We start from the raw sequence: 21,757 nt of genomic DNA, 5'->3' as shown, positions 1-21,757 counted from the left end.
TGAATGACTAGGGGTTGTCTCTAAATTCCCCAAGATTTTTGAAATGTTCTCACTGTGTCAGATATGTTTCTTCAAGTTAGAAAACCAGGCCAACCAATAGTGTAAGGCATGAACTAGAACTCTCAACACTTAAACAGTTAGCATATGCCCTACTTGGATTAAATTGCCATCTTATTTTTCTTTCCTCACATCCTACACTCCATTATGAAAAGTTTCTAATGTTATAAGTTCATGAATTGCAGTGGAAATGGTCAAGCAATCGATCGCTGTGGGCCAATTTCTTTCATAGAGCTTTTGTTACCATATGTCTTGGGTTACTTATTTGGGTCAAAATCAGCAGGTTGTTTAGTCTTACATCTCAAGTCTTTGGAATGAACTTTGGACCATGTTCTTTCCCACTGGGAGCTTCCTGGTAACTGTTACACATTTGCCTAGGTCTTTTTTTCCCCACAGTTTTCTGGAGATACGCCTTTTTGTTCAACTTGAAAGCTCTATGCTAGAAAAAAATAGTAAGTGGAATTTTCTTTGGGATCTCTGTATGCATTTGCAAGGACCACTATATAAGTGTCTGTGGAACATCAAAGGTGGGTGTTGGGCAAGTCTAGGAAGTGGGGAACTTGGAAAATCTAACTCGAGACTCATGGCTCCTAAGAGCATCCCATTTCTCCTCATCAGCAGAAGACTGTTTGGGCCAGCTACTCTCAGGAACTGGGGGCCTCACTCCCATCATTACCAAGACACACAGCTGGGAAAGGATGCCCCCTGACGCCCAGTATCGGAAAGTTGGTTTGGCTCCTTTGAACTAAGTACAAGGGTCTCCCTGCAGCTCATCCTTCTCTACTCCTCTACCAGAACGCATTTCAGCAACAGGGGTATGCTGTTCTTTTGGGCTGGAGTTGCCTAACTCAATCACATAATCATTGGGATGTCCCTTTCATCAGGGACTCACAGCCTTAAAGAGAGAGAAGTTTACATCCTTCTCCCCTATAGTAAGATTTTATAGATATGAAATCCAGTCGGAAAAGTTTAATATGGCAAGAATTATTGCCTGACTCCAAAACCTCTCTCCCTGCCTCCCTTGTCTTCTAAAAAGCGCTCTGTGCCTGGCAGGCCCATTGGTTCCCCCTTCTGCTATAGCAACCCATGGCCATTCTTAGCTTCCTGAGTTCACTGCCCCCAGAACAAACTCCCCAGGCCTCTATTTAATTTCAAATTCAATAAAATGGTTTAAAAGCTCTTGTAGAGTTTAAATTTTCTTTCCCACTGCTTGGTCCTTTATGGAAAATAATTTTAAATAGTACTAGTATAGGAGTGGAAGCTCTAAAGCAGTGAAAAAATATCTTTATCTTCAAATTAAAGAACGGCCCAGTCATCTGACAAAGGGCCCAGTGATGAGCCCTGATAAAATATAATAACAAATGGGTTATAGGTATTTCTTCAACCTGACTCTCACTTTAGTCCTTCCCAGCAGCAACTTGGAAGGCTCGGTGTTAGACAAGGTTCGTAGGGGAGCATAAAACATGAGGAAAAGGAATCAGAACATGCCTTACAGTTTCTTCTAGATCTCAAGTTCGTTGATGAGGACATTTAAAAGATGAACTCCAAGAAAGCCTAAAAGAAATGGATTAATTAAACAAAATGATTTGAGGCTAGACCTAAGGGAGACCTTTCAGCAGTAAAGGGTTGTTAAGTGTTGGAGTTTGTTACACTAAAGGATGGCAGGTAGTTCATTTTGTAGACCCATGGTTCTCAAACTTGAACAGGCCTCAGAATCAATCACCTGTAAGCCTTGTAAAAATAAAAAAATTAAAAATTAAGAAAACCAGCCACAGGATCCCAGCCCCAGAGTTTCTTATTCTACAGGTAAGGCCCCAAAATTTCCATTTCTAGCAGGTTTCCCAGTGATGCTACTACTGGTCTGTACACCATACTTTGAGAACGACCGTTCTGGAAGCTTGTCACTCAAAGTGTGATCCAATGACCAGCAGCATCGACATCACCAGAGATCTTATTAGAAATGCAGATCTCAGGCCCCACCTACTAAAATTTAAAATTTATTCTTGAAGACCCCCAGGTGATGTGTATGCTTATTAAAATTTGAGAAGCACTACTCTAGAAGTCTTTGGTGGCTGGAGCACGGCTCCTAACATCAGGAGAAGGTGGTGGAAAATGACTATTACCCAAGTTGATTCCCATGGTTCTATGACTCTGCCAGTAAGACTTTGTAACAAATTTAATTCAGGAGCATTGTCTCAAAATTTCCATTCCCTGCCTCAGGCAGAATAGTCCACCCTCCTTAGTTATATTCTAGTAATGTTGCTGCAGTCACATGGCTAAGGAACATCGACAACTAACTCAAAAATACTCATTTGGCCAGAGTTACTAATAAGAAAGAGGTGATCTCAAATTTGACTGCTCCTTGAACCACAAAAAGGAAATAAGTCTCTGAAACTGGCTATGGAGTGCCATCTTGCTATGAATAATTAGACTTTCTTTCATGAATAAACCATGGAGCAGCATCTCTCCTCTTTGTCTTAAGCCAGCTGTGGGTCAGAGCTGATGAAACCAACCTCAAGAAGCACATGTGTTCTGAAAGGTAAAGTGATAGGAACTCATGATTTCTACCCTCACAGTTACCCCTGAACAAAAATCATTTGACCCGGTTCCCACCGTGTGGCTGCACGTCATCGGCCTTGAGCAAAACTGCAAGCCGCACCGGCCCCACCTGAGACCCTCCCAGCCCTTCACCAGTCAGCCAAGCATTTGCTAAAGACAATTTATAATGAAGTCACATACATATACTGGCAGCACATGGCAGCTATTCTGAAACTTTGCTCTCTTCTCAAAGCTCTGAAACAAATAACATTTGAACTTTGAGTGGAGTCCTTTAAAAAGGAAGTTTGCAGAACTCTAGTTCGTCTGGTAGGTAGACTTCCACACATAAGGTTAGGCAATGCAGCAAGGGCTTTTTCTCAGGTGACTCTGCACGTCAGCCCTCAGCTCACCCTGGGGAGACAACGAGGCCAGGCCTATAAGCCAGATCTCTTTAGGTCTCGCCAACTCATCCTGTTCGGCACATGCCCCTTGGAGTACATTACTGGAAGTCTCTTTGAAAGGGATCTCTAGAGTTCAGAGCTTTGGCTCAGCTACAAGGAGTCCAAGAGCTGACTTTTCCATGACATGCTTGTAGGCCAGCCTGTAGAGAGTGTGTCACGAGAGACCAAGTGAGAGCAGGGCGCCAGAGTGGGGGTGCTGGCGCAAAGCCTGGGCACTCGCCGGCTGAGGAGTGCCAGACGAGGAGAGGGGTCTCTCCCGGGCCATGGCTCGGGGCCCACCGTCCTCCTGCCCCCTGCCCAATACCTAGAGTTGGAGCCAGCCATGTCCTAAGACACCTTGCCTCCTTCTCCGAGTGGGCCCCAGCTTACACAAGCAGGGGGGCAAAGCTCTGCTCAGGTTGCAGCCTCTCGGGCCAAACTCCAGGTTGGACATATCTCAAAGGCGACGTTTGCAAAAGTGGCAGTTAGTGGCACTGCCAGGGAGGAACAAGAATCTTTTGGTGTCAGGAGCCTGGTTTCTCAGCAGGGTAATCCCCTGAGTTCTCTGCACACGAGTCCCATAGAACAAACACACAATGGTGTGGGTCACTGAGAAACCACAGCCCACAGCAGCTCAGCCATCCCCGGTGACCGTCGGGGCGTGGGAGCAGGTAGGCCATCAGCTGTACCCCTCAGCCAGGGCTGCACACTGCATGTGTTCACCGGCGCTGATTTCTGAAGCCCCTTCTCCCCAGCGGGCTGAAGAGACACGGGACCAGGCAGGGAGGCAAGTACATCTGGGGTTCATTACTGGCGACCCAGGGTCCACTTGGAAGGATGCCAGTTTTCCCGTTTGCTGTTGGCTCACCCAGTGAGGCCATCTGGAGCACAGAACCTGGCATCAATCCTCTATGGAAAGTTTGCCTAAAACCTCAAAATACGTTTTTTTCTCAATGAGCAACTCACCCTTTCTTGCTCACATGCATCTTAATGTGGTTTCAGAAGTGTGCAAACTGGGGGTTAGGAAGCAGTTTGCCCACATGACAAGTTATTGGTAAAAGTAACCTTAGGACACTGTCTTACTTCTCCCCAAATTATGAATAATGACTCTCTGTAGGGACATTATTCAGAGGTTCAACCACAGCATGTAAACATTTGGGTCTCATTACTACTCAGTTTAGAAAAAGTTTGTTTCAGTTTCAGCCTTAATATCCAGCGATGATAGGGACACAGCTGCTGTTTTTAACGTGGGATGGAGGATGGACTCTTGACCACCAAAGAACTTACTATGTTCAAGACTCTATTCTAAATGGTCTATAAATATTTACACCTTTTTATACTCATAAAAGTCCTATGAGGCCAGCACTCTTATTAACCTCATTTTACAGTTAAGAGAACTGGGGCAGAGAGAACCTATTCACGATTAGATGTTAGTCGTTGGCAGGGCGGAGATATGAACCCAGAGGATGTGCCTCTCTGGCCCATGCTCTTAGGCACTGCGCTACACTCCCAGCCTAGGTATGTTGCCCAGATTTTCCAAATCAAGCCTGACAGATACGAGTGCATTTATGGAACAACATGAAAATGAGACTTGCGCTGAAAATCCGGGATAAATGTCACTAAACCCAAGAAGACTGGGAAGCAACTCTATTTCCAATTACCTGTGGATGCTGGAGATAAGGGAGGAGGAAGGAGTCCACAGTGCCACTCCCCTCGCCACTCAGAGGTCCCGGGTCCAGCAGTGTCAGCACGACCTGGAAACTGGTTAGAAATGCCAACTCTTGGGCTTCATCCCAGGCCAGCTGCTGAATACAAATCTGTACTTTAACAAGATCCCAGGGGATTCAAATGTACACCAAGCCTACGAAGGACCGGGCTAGCGGTTTCTCGCATCACCTGTACCATTTGATGCTAAAGCTATGCCTGAACTTTTCTCGTAGTCACCCATAGTCATCCCAAAACGCCAGATTTGCCGTCAAACCAAATACTCTTCTGATGTTGAAGTGAAGTTGGGTTGGACGTACTCAAAGCTTTCTTTGCCCCAAATCCCTCCTTATGTGCTCCATTGCAAAAAAAAAAAAAAATCACTTCGGTTACCAGCTAGCTCGAATGCCTTGCCCCCCACTGCCCAGCTCGGAGCCCCTAGGGGGTGCTCCCTGGTATTAACCCTCAACCCCCTGCCACATTTCATAGCTGCAGCCAGTGGCGAATGGGGGCTGAAAGGAGCCCCGCCGGCCCAGGCGCGAGGCTTCCTTAAAGGTACGTTTGCTCTGTAGTCCCAGTGCAATCACTTAGTCTGTCTAGACTTCGGTTTCTTAAACCATAAAATTGGCTGAGGGGAAAGGGAGGCACAATAACCTGTGGCTCTGAAACTTGAGTGGCAAGAGTCACTTGGAGGGCTTGTTGAGACACGGGCGGGCGGTGCAGTCCCCAGAGCCTCAGCCTCAGGAGGGGCTGGCGGCGCCCGGGAGTGGGCCTGCCAAGCTCCTGGTCGGTTCCAGTGCTGCCGGTCAGGGCCCATACTTTTGGGAGCCACGGCACTCACTGATCTGTACGACCTCTTCCAGCCTTGAAATTGTATTTTTTCCAATTCAGTCAGTTTAATAGTCTACATTATTCTATTATCAGACAGCTAACAAAGAACAAGAAAAACTTCTCCTATCTCACTTCCACATATTGAAGTGTTTCCCATATTTTCATTTGTTTCCCTCAATTGGATTTCCAATTCTTATTCACCTTATATAACTCATAATACATTGCTAGACATTCAGGAGGCAATTAATACAATAAACCTTTTCAAATGGAACAACACAGCAAGATGGAGGTTTCCACAGAAGCAAGATCAGAATGCAGAGCAGCACAGGCCCAATGAAGGACCCACTCAGGAGTCACTCAGGGAGGGACTCCTTTGATAGCTTCTGGGGAAAGTCGAATACACATGATCCTTTCCAAACTACCAGTTATAGGCTCCTACTGAGCACATCATCTAGTTGTGACATTTTTCCCAGTGGTGTTTTGTGTTTTGGCTTTGAGATTTTAAATATACAGTGTCTGCTGCCATCTGGTGGTATTTTCTAACAGAGGCAGGCTGTGAAATAGATACTATATCCCCAGTGTGCCCAAATTTCTTAGATTCTTCAGTAAAGCATGGTCTATATTAAGATTCCTGGACAACGGAATTTTCAAAGAAATGCTTAATCTGCCACTTTAAATTCTGAAGCACATAGTGTGGTCACAATTAAGAGGTAGAGTTGGGTTCAGGCTAATTACCCCATCCTGATATTTAATAGTTCTCTGACGTTTGTCCATTTCCAAACTTCTGTTAAGCTTAACTACTTCTTCTACAAAATGTGGATATGATGGTACCATCTTTCCAGTGGGGAGGAATCAACAGGATAATGCATTAAGTGCTTGAAACATGCCTGGCCCTTAGGAATAAACCCTTGAAGTATCATCGATTGACATCAGTGAAGATGATGATGATCTAAATCAGTTGTTCTCAGCTCCATGCCAATGCAGTGAGAATGCCCAGCTACACAAACCCACTCTCCAGAGACTCTGATTTACTTGGTCCCAGGGTAGGAGAGTGGGTAAAGGCAAGAAGCTGGCTAAGAGGATGTAAAGATGTTCCAAAACTCCGCAGGTGATTCTACTGCAGTAAATGGCCCGTGGAAGAGGTATGTGTTCAGTTGCAGGTCACCAAAGACCCAGTGTCATTGAATCAGTCAACAGCGTTTGTGGAACGTTTGCTGTGGACAGACTATAAGTGGGGCTTGTATGACATTCCAGACAGGAGAACTAAGCAGTAAAGAGCAGGTGTTGTCATAAACAGTTGTAGGTAATGGCCTGGGAAGTTCTTAGCGTGGGGGCCTCAAGGCTACTCAGAGGGAGAAAGTCCCAGAGAGAAAGAAGAGAGGCTAAGAGACCACGGGAGACAAGGTTTAGTTTTCCGGGCTAACTGTGGAAAGAGGGGAGGCTGGTAACAACATACCAACTGTCCCCTTCCCCCACCCCCTGCTGCCGCCACACACACAGACGCCAGCACAGCTTGGCTAATATGCAATTGCCCAGCAGGACCAATGCTTATTCAGCAATGAAGTCAACTCCACTTATTTGCTTAATAGAAATATGGTAAATGGCCCACAATAACTGATTTTTTCAATTCTTCTGGTTTATTTTTAGGATTTTAGGAATTTCAGCATCCTTGTCGTCTTGCATCCCATTTCGTTTCGGTGACTAAAAACCTCTGCTTCGGTTTTAATAGCTCTAGCAGTAGGAATGATAGCAGGCATGCCATGCCTACTGAGCCCTGCGGGCTGGGCACCGGCAATAGCCAAACAATAGGTACAAGCACACCCACCAGACTTGGCCGCCCCTAACCGTCCGAGGAACTTCCTTCCGGTCCCATGTGCACATGTGCAGGGTGCGGCAAGAGAAGGTTTACAGTGGTGAGTATGTGAAACACAGAGTTTATTCTCGTATTATTATTTATTAATCATTGGAACATTTTCCATACAAACAACTGTAAACCTACTTTTGCCCCACCCTGTATGTGTTCATCCCCTTTTTAAAAATACATTAATAGAGTCAATAGAAAGATGATGACGTTGCTATTTTTAAATATCTGTGACATGTTAAATTTTAAAAACTGGCAAAAAATATGAATTATTATAAACAATTTATCGTTTTAAACCTAACAAGTGTATATTATATTAATATCTAAATAAATGTAAAATACTTGGCCCATCAATAGAAAATGAAAAGCTGTGGTGTGTGTGTGTATATATATATATATACACACACACATATATATATATATACACACACAATGGGATATATATTCAGCCATAAAAAAAGAATGAAATCTTATCATTTACAACAACACAGTGGACCTAGAGGATATTATGCTAAATGAAATACATCAGACAGAGAAAGACAAATGCCATAAGACTTCATTTGTCTGTGGAATCTGAAGAACAAAATAAACAAACAAAATAGAAAGACTCATAGATACAGACTGTAGGTTGCCAGAGGGGAAGGGGGTCAGGGGACTGTGTGAAAAGGGTGAGGGATTAAGAAGTACAAATTGATAGCCCCAAAATAGTCATGGGGATGGGGATGTAAGGTATAGCACGGGGGATATAGTCAATAATATTGTAATTACTATGTACGGGCCTGGCGGGTACTTGAAATATCATGGGAACCACTTTGTAAAATATATGATTACCTAACCACTATGTTGTACACCTGAAACTTGAAAGACTACTAGTAAGTAGTGGCTTCCTCTGGAAAGAGAGGAAATATTATTAGAAATCACATAGGAAATGATAACAAGTTTCACTTCTATTCCATGTACTACTGGAACATTCCAATTTCTACAATAAGCATATATGAGTTTTATAGTTATTTTAAGTATTAGGAAGAGTAGTCAAGACCTTAATAAATGAATTTACATGTTCCCCATGTCTATGTACAAACAAATGTGATAAGTGTGAACATAAACATTGGTTGTGCCTATGTACTTGTGTGCATATATGTGTATGTAGTATGTATACATAAATAAAGTATGTGTGGTGTGTATGAATACATATGTCATATTGTGGTGTGTGAGGACATGTAGGTATACATAGTATATACACATATATAGTAAAAGTATATACACATACATATAAAATTACTTTTGGCTTCTATGTTGCTAAATTCTGTGAAAATATATAAAATCTTCTATTGAAGGAGTAGATTTTACCTTGTAACTTCCTAATAAATTGTAGCTACAATAAAAGGTACTTGCTGACATTTTCCCCGAAGTTGAAGTGACCCACTGCGTCACTTTGTCTTTATCATCTCCCACTAACACAGCATGTATGTAAACATCTTATGTAACCAGGAACTCTTCAGCCAGAGCACATTCTGGTCTGAAAACTCTTCGGGGAGAAAAGAATTAAGCTTAAGCTGACATTTTATTTATTAGGCCACACTATGGCCTTTAGGTAGACTTAGAAACAAATCCCAAATTCTGAGCTCTAAGTCCACACACAATATATTTCCTCGACTATTGTGGTGTGTGATCTGGCAACAACTCTTCGTTTTTCATTTTCGTTAGCTTTTCTGTAATATTAAATTTGAATGCAATTTTTAAAAATTGTTTAAGGAGAGAATTTCTGGGCCTTGGCCAATAGCCCACTAATTTAAACCCATATTCAATACAGCAGAGTTCCAACGTAACAGTAAAATTGCAATAATCTTTATTGAATTATACATGTTACATGGGTGAACTGTATGGTATGTAAATTATCTCACTAAAGCTGTTAAAAATGTATTGTTAGAGTTTATCTTAAGAGGAAAAAAAGAGAAGAAGAAAATAAAGTTTGTCTTAAAAGAGAGCAATCTATAATCCCCATATATAACACAAAGGTGTTGTACTAACCAGTGGCTCTTTTATTTCCAGTAAGATAAGGAAGCACCAGACCCCAGTGCAGGGGAAGCAGCGGGTCACAGCGGAATGTTGTCCCAGTCACTCCCTCGTCCACAGGGCACCCACCTCACCCAGGCTGCACAAACTCTTTGCTTTTCCCACAGGAGGACTACAACCAGCTGAGGCCTCTCTCCTACCCCAACACCGATGTGTTTTTGATCTGCTTCTCGGTTGTCAATCCCGCCTCTTACCACAACGTCCAGGAGGAATGGGTCCCGGAGCTGAAGGACTGCATGCCTCACGTGCCTTATGTCCTCATAGGGACACAGGTGAGACAAAAGGCGGCAATGGCTGGACGGGGGTGGGCGGAGCGGGAGGGTGGCAAAACGGGAAGACCCTTAGGTATTTCTGGAACATCCTAGTCTACCAAACACTGGAAGAGAATCTCAGAGATATCAATCTCCCAAACAGCCCATTCTTAAGATCTACGAGATTATTTGGCCACAGCCAAAAAGACAGTAGAGCTATTTATGTGAAGCAGAAAGTTTTGATGTGACCTTTACAAAGTAATCTCTCGGCTTTGTATTTTTAAATAACAAAGTAATTTTTGAAATAGGCACCCTTCTGCAGCCCTGAGCCAGAGGAATGAAGGGGGAAGTCAATTACACCTATCGCTTGATATTCTTTTTGTATCTAAAACCCATGATCGTTTGAAAGCCACAAAATAGGTGCAAGTGTCAAAATGACCCTGGCAGTCAGAACGGTCACATTGTGACAGGAACTCCTTAGGAACACTCTCGGAGAAGGAATTCAGAAATTCTCTCTTCTCCATTCCCTTTACGCCCCTTGGTCTCCCAGATCTTAGAACAAAAGTGAAAACAGATATGCCACATAAACAAAACTGCAACTGTAAAAGCCTTTAAAAGTGTTTTGAAAGCTAATAAAATTCCATTGTTTGAATTTCCAATAGCAGTTGCACAGAGATTTTAAATATTGTTCCATCTTTGTATATTTGTATAGTTTTAAATAGATTTTGCTCTTTGCTATGTTAAACCTAAATTACTATCCCAAAGACATAGAAATGAAAAATATTGAAGAGCTTTGTTGTCTGTTTCATAGGCTGCTGCTTTCTATTCTTCATTGTACATTCTGCTTGACAAAGATGTGGGGTTTTTTTTTTTAACCTAAAAAGAAAGAAAGAAAATGTACACATTTATACATAAAAATACAGTTGATGATTCTGCTCTGAAAGTTAATTGTTTGTTTGTTTAAATGAAGTCCTTTGCCTTGATTCCAGATAATAATGTTTGACCATATCGATGCAGCCCGGATACCCTGTTGCTAAAATATGGGATGGGACATGCCAATATCTGTATATGATTCAAACACTAAGTTGAACAATTAAAGCCAAAAACAAAAAAGCTACTGATTAGTAAAGCTGCGCTATGTGCTTATAAACAGGACCCTAATATATGAATATATTGGTTTTCCTTTAAAGCACAAGCCTGCATGTACCCACATTCACACCCATCCATGTATGCGTGGGTTTTCATACACAATGAGATTTAAGCAACTAAAATATTTAATTAAATTATAAAACCTAATCCAAACATACATGCTATATTCAGAGTAGTTCTGCCTTTGAAAACATTAATGCTTATTCCCTACGCAAACCCTTCAGAAACTCCTCTTTAGGAATTGTCTTTAGAACCTGTAGCACATTTGTTAAAACTTCCTCACAGGTGGCAAATCTTCATCCCTTTGCGGGTAAAGGTTTGGTTTAGAAAAGCCAAAATATATCTGTTTTACCAGGGAATAAACTATTAAAAATGAGTAATATAATTTGGGATCAAGTGAGCATCACTGTAAGGGAATAAGACTGACCTTGTACGCCCTATAAGAATGCTTTAGAAATGAATAGGAAATTACAAAAACATCTGAGACTGTCACAGAATCATTGGAGAAGGCCCTCAGCTTCCACGGTAACTGCTTTGAAGGGGAAAGGTCAAGAAAAGCCTGCTGTATACATTTACAAAGAAGCCGCATTAACTTTTAGACATAATATGAGCATGCGCATGTGTTTCCCCAAAGAAAATTTGGCAACATCATAGACGTCAAGAGGGGAGGGGGTGAAATCTCTATTATGTCACAATTTAAAATAACCGGTCATGCCTGAAAAGAATGAGCTTATCACGTGTGTGTTTTTTGCCAGATTGATCTCCGTGACGACCCCAAAACCTTGGCCCGTTTGCTCTATATGAAAGAGAAGCCTCTCACTTACGAGCACGGTGTGAAGCTTGCAAAAGCGGTACGGTTAGATATGGATTTCATTTTAAATGTACACTGAGAAGAGTTTGGTGTATGCCTTGGAATGCGTGAGCTACGTACGCTTTTGCTTTTGAAGTGCGTTGTGTTCAGAATCTTCTCTGTGCCTCATAGTCTCCCTGCTGTTGCAATCAGGCCAGAAGGGACCATTTGGTTCACGTTCTTGTAAGCCAGCATTATCTGTTTCTCATTAAGAAAGAAACTTGGTGACTTTCAAACAGCCGAGGCACTTAGCATTTGATTTAGCCACCTCTACACTATCTACTTGCCATATTTATTATGAATAAACAGAGTCATTGGATATGTATTTGTAAATCTCGCTGCTGATTATCAGTGTAACTCATTTAAATGACCCCATAAAAGGCACTTCGTGGTTTTCCTGGGAGAAACTTAGGTAAAGCACCTGGCAGGGTTGTATTTGTTCAGTATTTCTCACCACATAATGCTTTGCCACTTAGAGAGGCTGGCTATGTCACAAACAGCATCTAGGAGAATAACATAGACCAAAAGGTAACTAGTTGGAGAAACCAAGCTGCAGATAATAGCAACTTGCTCAGAGATGGAATTGTTTTCAATGGAACTTTCTCATTCTTGAGAGCCTCATATGAATAGAGATTTGGGAGGGGAAGGTGGAAATACTTTTTTGTATTTGCCAGACACCAAATCTTTGTCTCCCAATTACCACCAAAATGTGTGCAAAAGCAGACACAAAACATAGGCAAAGGGGATGAGGTACTTTACGCAGGAGAAGGATTACACATCACTTTTCATAACCTGAATCCACCCTTTGTTGATTGAGCCAAAATCCATCAACCTAGGCCAGAGGTTTTAGAAATTTCTTTTACTTTCTAAAGTAACTAACCCTGCAAAATGCATGCCCTAAGAGGAGTTAGGAGTCACCCTTTTAAAGTGATCAAGAATAAATTAAGGCCCTGGCCAGGTAGTCTGTTGGTCAGAGCATCATCCTGCTATGCTAGGGTTGTGGTTCAATCCTTGGTCAGGACACATACAAGAAACAATCAATGAATGCGTCAATAAGTGGAAGAAGAAATCGGTGTTTCTCTCTGTCTCCCCCTCTCCCTTCCTCCCTCTCTCTCTAAAATCAGTCAGTAAGTAAAAATTAATTAAATACAAATGCTTCATTAGCAAAAGCATACACATTCCTCCTATTAAAACTTTCTTATAGATGCCAAAACCAAGTACAATATGCTTGAATAGACATCAATTCAATAAAATTGTTTTTATGGGTGTGGTACATGAGAACATCTTACAAATACTTGAGAAACTAAATACTCCCTACATCTGTGAGTAGAAATGTCAGAACTACCAGTGTGAGCCTTTCATGGAGTGCTTAGTATACTATGCACTTTACAAGCTCTGTCTCATTTCAGCCTCATGATACAACTCTCCTGAGCGGACAGTGTTTGTCTCATCTTGCAGATGAGGAAACAGAGTCTTAGAAAGATAAGCACGTTTGAGTCATGCAGCTGATAATCACATAAACGATTCTGTTCCAGCTGCGTGGACATCACACCTGTGCACTTGACTACTGTGTAAACTGTCTCCTCCAACCATTTTTATTTCTCCTCCTGTAAAATGGGTACACATCTATAGTTTCTTCAATCTTTTCCTCAGACATCCAGTTTGAACGAACTAAGGTTCATAAAGCTATAGCTCCATAAATAATTGTATGTGATCCTCCGCTATGCGTTCCCCACAACAGGAGGCCGCGGACGCGCAGCACCAGCTTTCTGCAGGAGTGTGGTTTCCGCGTCCCTTGCTTTTGGCCTATCTCCCACCACCATCAGCGTCCTAGCCTGACTTCTCATTTGGGAAGTTGGTTTTCCCTCCTGAGAAGAAGTCGTTCTAAAGCCTTCCATCTCATCTCATACTTATTTTAGGAACAATGGCTGAGTTCGCCACTTTAGTGCCTTTTGCCAGTTTCTCCTAGCAACTGCTCTCAGATACAGAGAGAATCGTGTTTAGCTTACAAAATCCAATTTAGAAGAAAACCAAGCAAGAGTTTAACTTGTTTTATCACAATTCGTGTAATTATAGAGATGCTTTAAGTTTCTCCGCTCCCTGACTTTCCTGTCAAGGAGTTTATTATAACAGTTGGCATTTATGGAGTGTTTGCAGTGCTAGGCTTGGTGCCAAGTGCTTTACATGTCTTGTCTTAATTAGTCCTCACAGCAACCCCCTGAGGTGTGCATATTATTATCCCCACTCTCCTAGAGAAAACTGAGACTCGGTGTAGTTAAAATCACGCCACTGGAAGGTAGCAGAGCTGAGATTTAACCGCCCATTCTCCTGTCCCTTCTATTATAATCTGAAAGGAAACTCTTAGGTTTGGGGCTTCTTTTTTATATGCTGGAGCCCCATATTTTAATGTGCATAGTCTCCCCATAACTTAAACACTTCGCAAATCCAGATTTTCATATCTGATTCCTTTTGTTCAGTACTTTTCCATTTCCAAAGCATTTTTCATCTATCATCTCTTTTTTGCTCTCAAATGGCATTTTATTTTTACAGGACAACTTTATAGCACACATATTTACAACTTTTTATACTCCAAAATCAACCACATTTACATAGATACTTTGTATCAATTTATAATAAATATTCATCGTTATCCCTGAGCTTGTTTGATCCTCCCTCTTTTTTCATCATTGTGTTTTTTAATCTTCAGCCTACTTTTCCCATTTGTTGCTCATTAGTGTATGTCCCTATTGCTAGATTTATTCAACAATAATTGATCGAATACCCAGTATGTGCCAGGACTTTGCCACACTTTAGCTCTGAGATTGTAATTCTTTGTGCTTTCTCTTTTCCAATCCCATCTGTTACAAGTGAAACATGATTTGCTAAGTTCAGACTTCCTAAGGTATTTCTTTATAAAGAAAAAACCACTTTACTATTCGTCTTTTTTCAGTCCTGGGCCTCTTTTTGCCCTCTCCTGCCATCTTCTTCACCTTGTGCCACATTTATTGTTGTTCTCGCTCTTTGTTTTACCACCTGTTTCTTGCTGGATTTATAACACTTAACTGATGGGGTTAAAGCAGCAAAATTGCTGCAAAAAATCCTGTAATCAATGTTCAATCACGTTCATCAACTGTAGTCTTGAACACTCTCCTCCTGACTTGTTTCGTATGCCAATCATTTCCTCTTTGTCCTGTTGTCATTGAAACCTGTCACTTCGTCAACGCGGTCTGCATTTACAGAGATGAGGGAGGAGTCCCTCTGCCCTGCATAGGCTAGAAAAGAAGAGAGAGATAAACAAAAGCTCGCCCACTGAATAGATACAACACATGTGTGCAAAGTACCAGAGAGGATACATTCCTCTCTGGGTACATTCAGGGGAGAAGGATTCAGGGGAAAACAGTCAACGTCTGAGCCAGGTTTAAAGGATTTGTGTCAGGTAGACAAAATTAGAAGACTGGGGAGAAAATTTTCAAATGGGGGGGCCAGGGCACGCAAAGGCATTTTTAAAGCCTAAGAAGCACATTGGCAAACGATGGGCCAAATTTAACCTGCAAGTCTTTTGATTAGTCCGCACAGGTATTTTTAATGCAAGTTAGTGGCCCACATTAAACAGTTTGGAAACTTGACATAAAGATACACATCTCTGGCTTCCAAAAAAAACAGGTCTGGCAAAACTAGCCAGCATTTTTCAGATCAACTACAAGTTTTAAACCATCTTTAGACAGGATGTGTAACCTCCCGCTTGCCACAATCCGCAGCACTTCCTATTACCTGCACTCGCAATGCACGCTCACTCTCTGCCCTGAGCTGGCTGTCTCCTCTCTACAGCCTTGGAAAAATCAACAGCAAATCTATCCAGCTTAGAAACGCTTTTCCCCTTTCAGCAATGTGATCATAATACTGATTTGTGGAGATGGATTTTCTCACACAAGCCATTCGATTTTTTCCTTTTCTTGACTCTCAAGTTGCCCTCTCTGTGTATCTTTTCTAATTCTTAAATAAGAAATAAAGAACTTCCCTGCTATTAGTCATTTCCTCAGAGCCTGGCTTTCTCTGTTTATTCCACTAACCTCATCTCTCCTCTCCATTTTTAGGATATGCCTCACTTTCCCTTTCCTTCTCCATTTGTTTATCACTTTTGCTCTTTCAGCCATATTTTTTTACATTTGCTAGAGACATCCCGACAGCGTGGTTAAGACTCTGGCTCTGGAGACAGACAAATTCAAACCTCAGCCATCTTCCTAGTTGTGTGGCCTGAGGGAGGTTACCTAACCTCACTGGGCATCAGTTTTCTGAGCTGCAAAGGCGGATGGTGACAGACTTACTTCATGAGGTTCTTGTGGACCATTAAATTAGCTAATGTAACACGGGGCCTAGCTCAGCAAACTCTACTTGCTATTGAATCTGTGTGCCCCCTCAGACATGTCTGCAGCTGGAAAAACCGCTTAGCCTCTATTCCTTCTAGTTATGCACTATCTTATTCTGTAAGCTGTCCCGCCTCTACAAGGACAACCTGGAAGTGCTAGGCTTTCTTCCACTTGCTTAGTCACTATGGATTTGTTTGTTTGTTTTTTATTTCCTCTTGTCAGATACTTAAATGTTCTGTACACCTCTGATAAATTTCTCAGCTTTGGGACAATATATATTTTTTAAGGAAAGGGCAAATCATTTTATATAGCTTTTTATGGAAAAAAGAAGGGCACACAATGTATACATTAGGATAACCTTGTAAAATACTAGGATTAAGGAAAATTAAGACTTGTTTTTTATGTCTGTACCAATTTGCTATAATAAACAATTTTATAAGCAAGAAAACAAGCAAATAATAATGGCACATTGCTAATATCACTTCACAGTATATCTTAAGTAAAACCATCATGCCATACACCTTAAACTCATACAGTGGTGTATGTCAATTCTTTCTCAATAAAACTGGAAAAAAAGAAAAAAATAATTTTACTCTTTGCTCCTGACTCACTAAATCTATATGGCTCCCACATTCATTTCAAAATTTTAATTATTACAAAGTTATTAGAAAAGTGATTTCTCAGCTTACATTCCTCAATCTCTCTCTCTCTCTCTCTCTCTCTCTCTCTTTTTTAAATAAATCACTTTGGTGAAGCATGCCCCAGATTGCTGACATGTGTACCCAAACAAGGATCTAAAATGCTGAGCCCTTGCAGATTGGTTCTAAGTATATGGCTGTGCAGCTCGCTTTGCTCCACGGAGCAGAGGAACTGGCTGCCGTAAGAAAAGCGCTATTTCCTTGAGCCAGTATTCCATTTCACTTACATATTTGTGGGTGTAAATGGGTTTTTTGTTTGGGGGCATTTGGGAGGGGGTGTTTGTTTGTTTGTTTGTTTGCTTGTTTGTCTGTTTTAGCAGTCCCTGTAACATGGCTCTGCCTTTGCCCTGCACCAGGATGAATTCTTCTCACTGACCCTCAGAGCACTGGATACATGGTTACCAACACTGGCCTTACAACCAGGTTCTGTTTCTCACACACATTTCCCACATCACACCCATAATCTGAATGCTACTCTTCCTGGGAACTATGAGTACAAAACAATGTTATAATAATCCAGTTACATAGTAACTCCTTGACCTACTATTTCATGGTCTTCAAAAATGTCTGAATTGGGAAAGACAAGTTTGGGCTCCTCCTACACCATCAAAAGGCAACTTGTGACACGGTGTCAGCAGCACTGAGCGGGGAGGACTAGCGGAGAGTGCACTGGGCCCATCCTGTGCGACCAGATGGCACCGAGCCCCACAGATGAGCGGAGCTCAGCCCAGCTCTCCTGTAATTTCCAGAATCTACTGAGGCTTGTGATCATTAGCGGAGAGGGATCCTGGATAGAATGGCTCCACAGCACTTTCTGGGTATTTTTTGCAGGCTGACTGACAAGAGCTAGCACGTTACAAGCAGTCATTCAGTTGACACATTCACGAGAGTAATGTGCTTTTCACATGTGTTCATATTGAGCATTGGATATAATCCCAACACGTAACAAATGACATTTCATGACACTATGGGGAAAATTTTTCCACCTTTTATCCCTCTCTTGCATCCAACTGTATTTCATTATTTAAAATTAAAAAGTTCTAATTCAAAGTTCAAGCCATAGTCAAAATGAAAACCATAAAATAGATCTTCAAGATCCAATATCTTTTCTTTGGGTATTTTCCTTTGGCTCATACAGTAACCATTCTTTACACCAAAAAAAAAAAAAAAAAAAAAAAAAGCATAGTATCTGGCCCCAAACAGAACAATTTTATTTCATGTTTAGTTTTTATATCTATGGGCTTTCAAATGAGTGGATAACATCATTTCATTAATTGTCTACTTGGCCAGCTCCTTGCAGAGCAGCTAATTGTAAAGCTCACAGTTGCTGTCATAGAACAAGGCAAAGGACACACAGAAAAGAGACCAGGTTCTGGGTCTAGTTCCCTCACTTTCCATTTGAACGTCCTTAAGCAATTCCTGTTACCTTCGGGGGCTTCCACTGTTCCAAGCAGAACCACAAAGTTCTCTAGTCCACACGTTACAAACTGCTGGCTACTGCCAAGCTATCCCACATCGGCATTTTGCTTAGCCCACAGAGCATTTTAAAAATTAGGGATATTAACTAAAAATCCAAATGTCCAAGTCCTCTTGAAAAATTCAAAGCTGGGCAGCAGTGAACCAACATTCCTGCATGGCGACCACTGTCAAAGCCGAGAAAGACGGCCTGCTCTGGAGGCCGCGTGTGCTCCACACCGCACCGCGGTTCCCACCCCTCCCTGTTGCTGGGCACCAGCCCTTCTTTCTCATTTGCATTAGCTACCGGCACATGGTTTTTCTACCCTGATTTAGTCATTTATCTGCTATGGTTTCTAGGAGCTTGCCATCCAGCCACTCTCTTCTAAACCTGCTTAAATTCTTCAAAGTTACTCTTATAATGTGAAGCATATTATAGAAGCATTTCTTCATCCATCCTTAATATTAAAAGGCCTGCATCAAACTGTTGGCTCATACTGAGTTTGTGAGCCCTTACAACTGTGGGTCTCCCTCTTGTGAATTATCTCGTGAAGCTGACTGCGAAACATGGTCTGCTCTGCCCTCCTGTTTTTCTAATGAGAACCTAAAGTTCTGGCCTGAATTTCCATATTTCTCATAGGGATTTTGTGATTATTGAATATCCCATAGTATGAAATCATTAAAAGCTTTGAATAAAGCCCTAAACAAACATAAACTATTTTATCACTTAAATATGCATAGACCACCTTCTGACAAGAAGGATGTCTCTGTCAATAATGGCATTTTACTAATTTTATTTTTACATGCTTTGGGTTTTATTAACTGCTTAATAATATGCCTTTTAAAGTATCTTAAAACCAAATAATAACATCAATTAGATATTACCTTGCTGAGAATTACCTTGTTGCGAGTGCATTTTATTCAAGAAAACCTGTAAAACTGTATCACCCACTCTCTTTCCATGTTTATCAACCAGGTTGACACTTTGCCTCACTATGTACGGAAAGGGGTAGATACAGTTCACTTGGACCGAATTTATGCACTCCATGCACAAATGAGAGGATGCTAAAACCAACATCATGCTGCCCTGTTGTTCACAAAATATATTGAAACCATGTCACTCCTTTTGAATCCTCTATTAATTTTTATATTCTAATATTAGGAATACACAGTTATGGACCACTTCCAGAATGTATTGCTTACCAAGAGGGATCCAGAACCATCTATTGTTAATGACAGAAAATAAAAAATATATAAAAATACAAAAAATCAGGATAGCAGAGGAAAATGAAATGCGAAAGAAAAAAAGCATAATCCAAACCAAGCCCCAGACTGTTTGTGGAACAAGCAGCCGCGGCACTTGGCTGGGCAGAGGGCTGACACCCCTGCGCTTTTCTCTCTGTCTTTCCTCTCATGCCTCTCTGTCTCTTTTGTGTTGAAGATCGGAGCGCAGTGCTACTTGGAATGCTCGGCCCTGACTCAGAAAGGTCTCAAAGCGGTGTTTGATGAAGCGATCCTCACCATTTTCCACCCCAAGAAGAAGAAGCAGCGCTGCGCCGAGTGTCCCGGCTGCTGCTCAATTATCTGAGGTGGCTGGAGACCCACCTCCACCCCATCGACCGGTGAGAATGGCAGCCAGATTCCGCGACCAAGTTCAAGACAATAAGGAGGGCATGACCAGAGAGGAAGTCCCTTCACACCGGGGCTCGTCTCCGCCCTGTGAGCCCGCCTAGCACAGCCCACTAGCCAGCCGACCGCCTCGTCCGCCCTCCCAGCCAGAAGCACCCACGTTGCACACTCTGCGAGCACGCTGAGCCGGGGTTGCAGCCGGCGCCGCCGCGGACACGTTGGAAACAAAGTCAAAGCCTGTCTTGCATCCGCCCCTCCCACGAACGTGAAGCGGACAGGAAATCATCACAGGAAAACTAAAGAGGCACTCGGTTCCTGTACTGGTGGCCTTACTTGATGTCTTTTACAAAATAGAGGAAAGCGATACTAACCTCTTTTGCTGCATCTGCTATTCTACCTATATGTCTTACATTCATATGTATTATTTTAAGAAATTTACTAATTTACCAGTTTACTCACGCCTTACAAATCCATACCAAATAGCCTAAAGTATTTTATATTCATTTCTATTTTCAGCCTGTTTCTACCAAAGCTATTAGAACCAACTTGTACCTCTGAATGCCTGACCATGAGAAGATATAAGAAAATGTTAAAACTTTTGGAAACTTCGGAGCCATGGCTTTTGAACCCGGTTGAAAGAACATGCTGTCTGAATTGTTACAGGTTACATTTTGGCCAAAGATTCATGTTAGAAATGCTTACATTGATAAGTAGCCTTATTTTTTTCTGTATTATATATTGTCATGGCAAATTAGGAATGAACTGTGTTTAATAAAGTTGTATTTTTGCTTTTCAATCAAATTGATTGGGGGGGAAATATGGCATGCTCATCTTGTACAATATTCTCCATTCAACAAAGTCAAGTTCTCTGCTCCTTCCCTTCCCCATTGCATCCCTTTTCCCTCCCTGATTTCACACTTCCTCCCAAGCCCAGTCATAACCTGATCTAAATGAAGGGCCTGGCCTTGGGGCATGAAAAAGTAAGCATTTAAAAGTCCCCAAAAGTTAAGCAAAGTGCCACAATTTTTCCTTTTGCTTCAACTAAATGTACAAGTACCTCCCCCACCTTACCTGTGGTTTCCCTTTCTATGGTTTCAGTCACCCATGGTCAATTGTGGTCTCAAAATATTAAATGAAAATTCCAGAAACAAGCAATCCACCAGTTTACAATTCTGTGCTGTTCCGAGCATTGTGATGAAGTCTCACGCCACCCTCCCCGTCCTGCTCAGAACACGAATCACCCCTTTGTCCAGCCGACCCACGGGGTGGATGCTACCTGCCCGTTAGCCCGCTCCGTTGCCAGATCAGCTGCCGCGGTGCTGCAGTGCGTGTGTTCTAGGAGCCCCTATTTCATTCACCAATGGCCCCGATGCACAAGAGCAGTGCTGTTGGCCATTTGGATATGCCAAAGAGAAGCTGTGAAGTGCTTGCTTTAAGTGAAAAGGTATGTACGTATAGAGAAAACACATAGGATTTGGTTGCAGGCATCCACTAAGGGTCTTGGAGCTTATCCCACGCAGGTAAGGGGGCTGCCGTACCCCCTCGGCTGGCCCCATGTAAGCTCCCATTCTATTTACCAGTAAATGACATTTTCCAAGTACAACTGGTACTGAAATATTGCCCATAGTCATGGTCCCAAATATGTATTTACGGGATAGGTCTGTGAGCACCAAGTTTTAGGTCCATTTATCCCGTTTCCATAACAATGTGCTCCCTACAACAGGGACTTTGGCCTTGGGGGAGTAAAAGCCCCCGAGGAGGTTTTGTGTCCTTTCCGTTTGCCTCTTCCAAATATCCAGGGATGTTTTATCACAGAGTGAGTTACTTCCTAGCTTTTAATTACAGACTGTC

At 42.1% G+C, this 21,757-nt stretch overlaps 1 protein-coding gene across 1 annotated transcript in view; it reads left to right on the top strand.

Moving 5' to 3' along the window:
• Positions 1 to 20,707, top strand: part of RHOJ (ras homolog family member J) — a 73,980-nt gene extending 53,273 nt beyond the window's left edge. Inside the window, exons 3-5 of the mRNA XM_054567462.1 lie at positions 9,615 to 9,779; positions 11,663 to 11,758; positions 19,719 to 20,707. Of these exons, the coding sequence (XP_054423437.1) occupies positions 9,615 to 9,779; positions 11,663 to 11,758; positions 19,719 to 19,865 (408 nt within the window). The 3' untranslated portion in view covers positions 19,866 to 20,707. The remainder of the gene's footprint in view (positions 1 to 9,614; positions 9,780 to 11,662; positions 11,759 to 19,718) is intronic.
• The last annotated feature ends 1,050 nt before the right edge of the window (positions 20,708 to 21,757 follow it).

This window comes from Pteronotus mesoamericanus, unplaced genomic scaffold, assembly GCF_021234165.1.
Source record: "Pteronotus mesoamericanus isolate MK-2021 breed Mesoamerican mustached bat unplaced genomic scaffold, CSHL_Meso_final contig_182, whole genome shotgun sequence".
In the NCBI taxonomy this organism is placed as follows: domain Eukaryota; kingdom Metazoa; phylum Chordata; class Mammalia; order Chiroptera; family Mormoopidae; genus Pteronotus; species Pteronotus mesoamericanus.
This window is presented reverse-complemented; position numbering and strand designations above follow the sequence as displayed.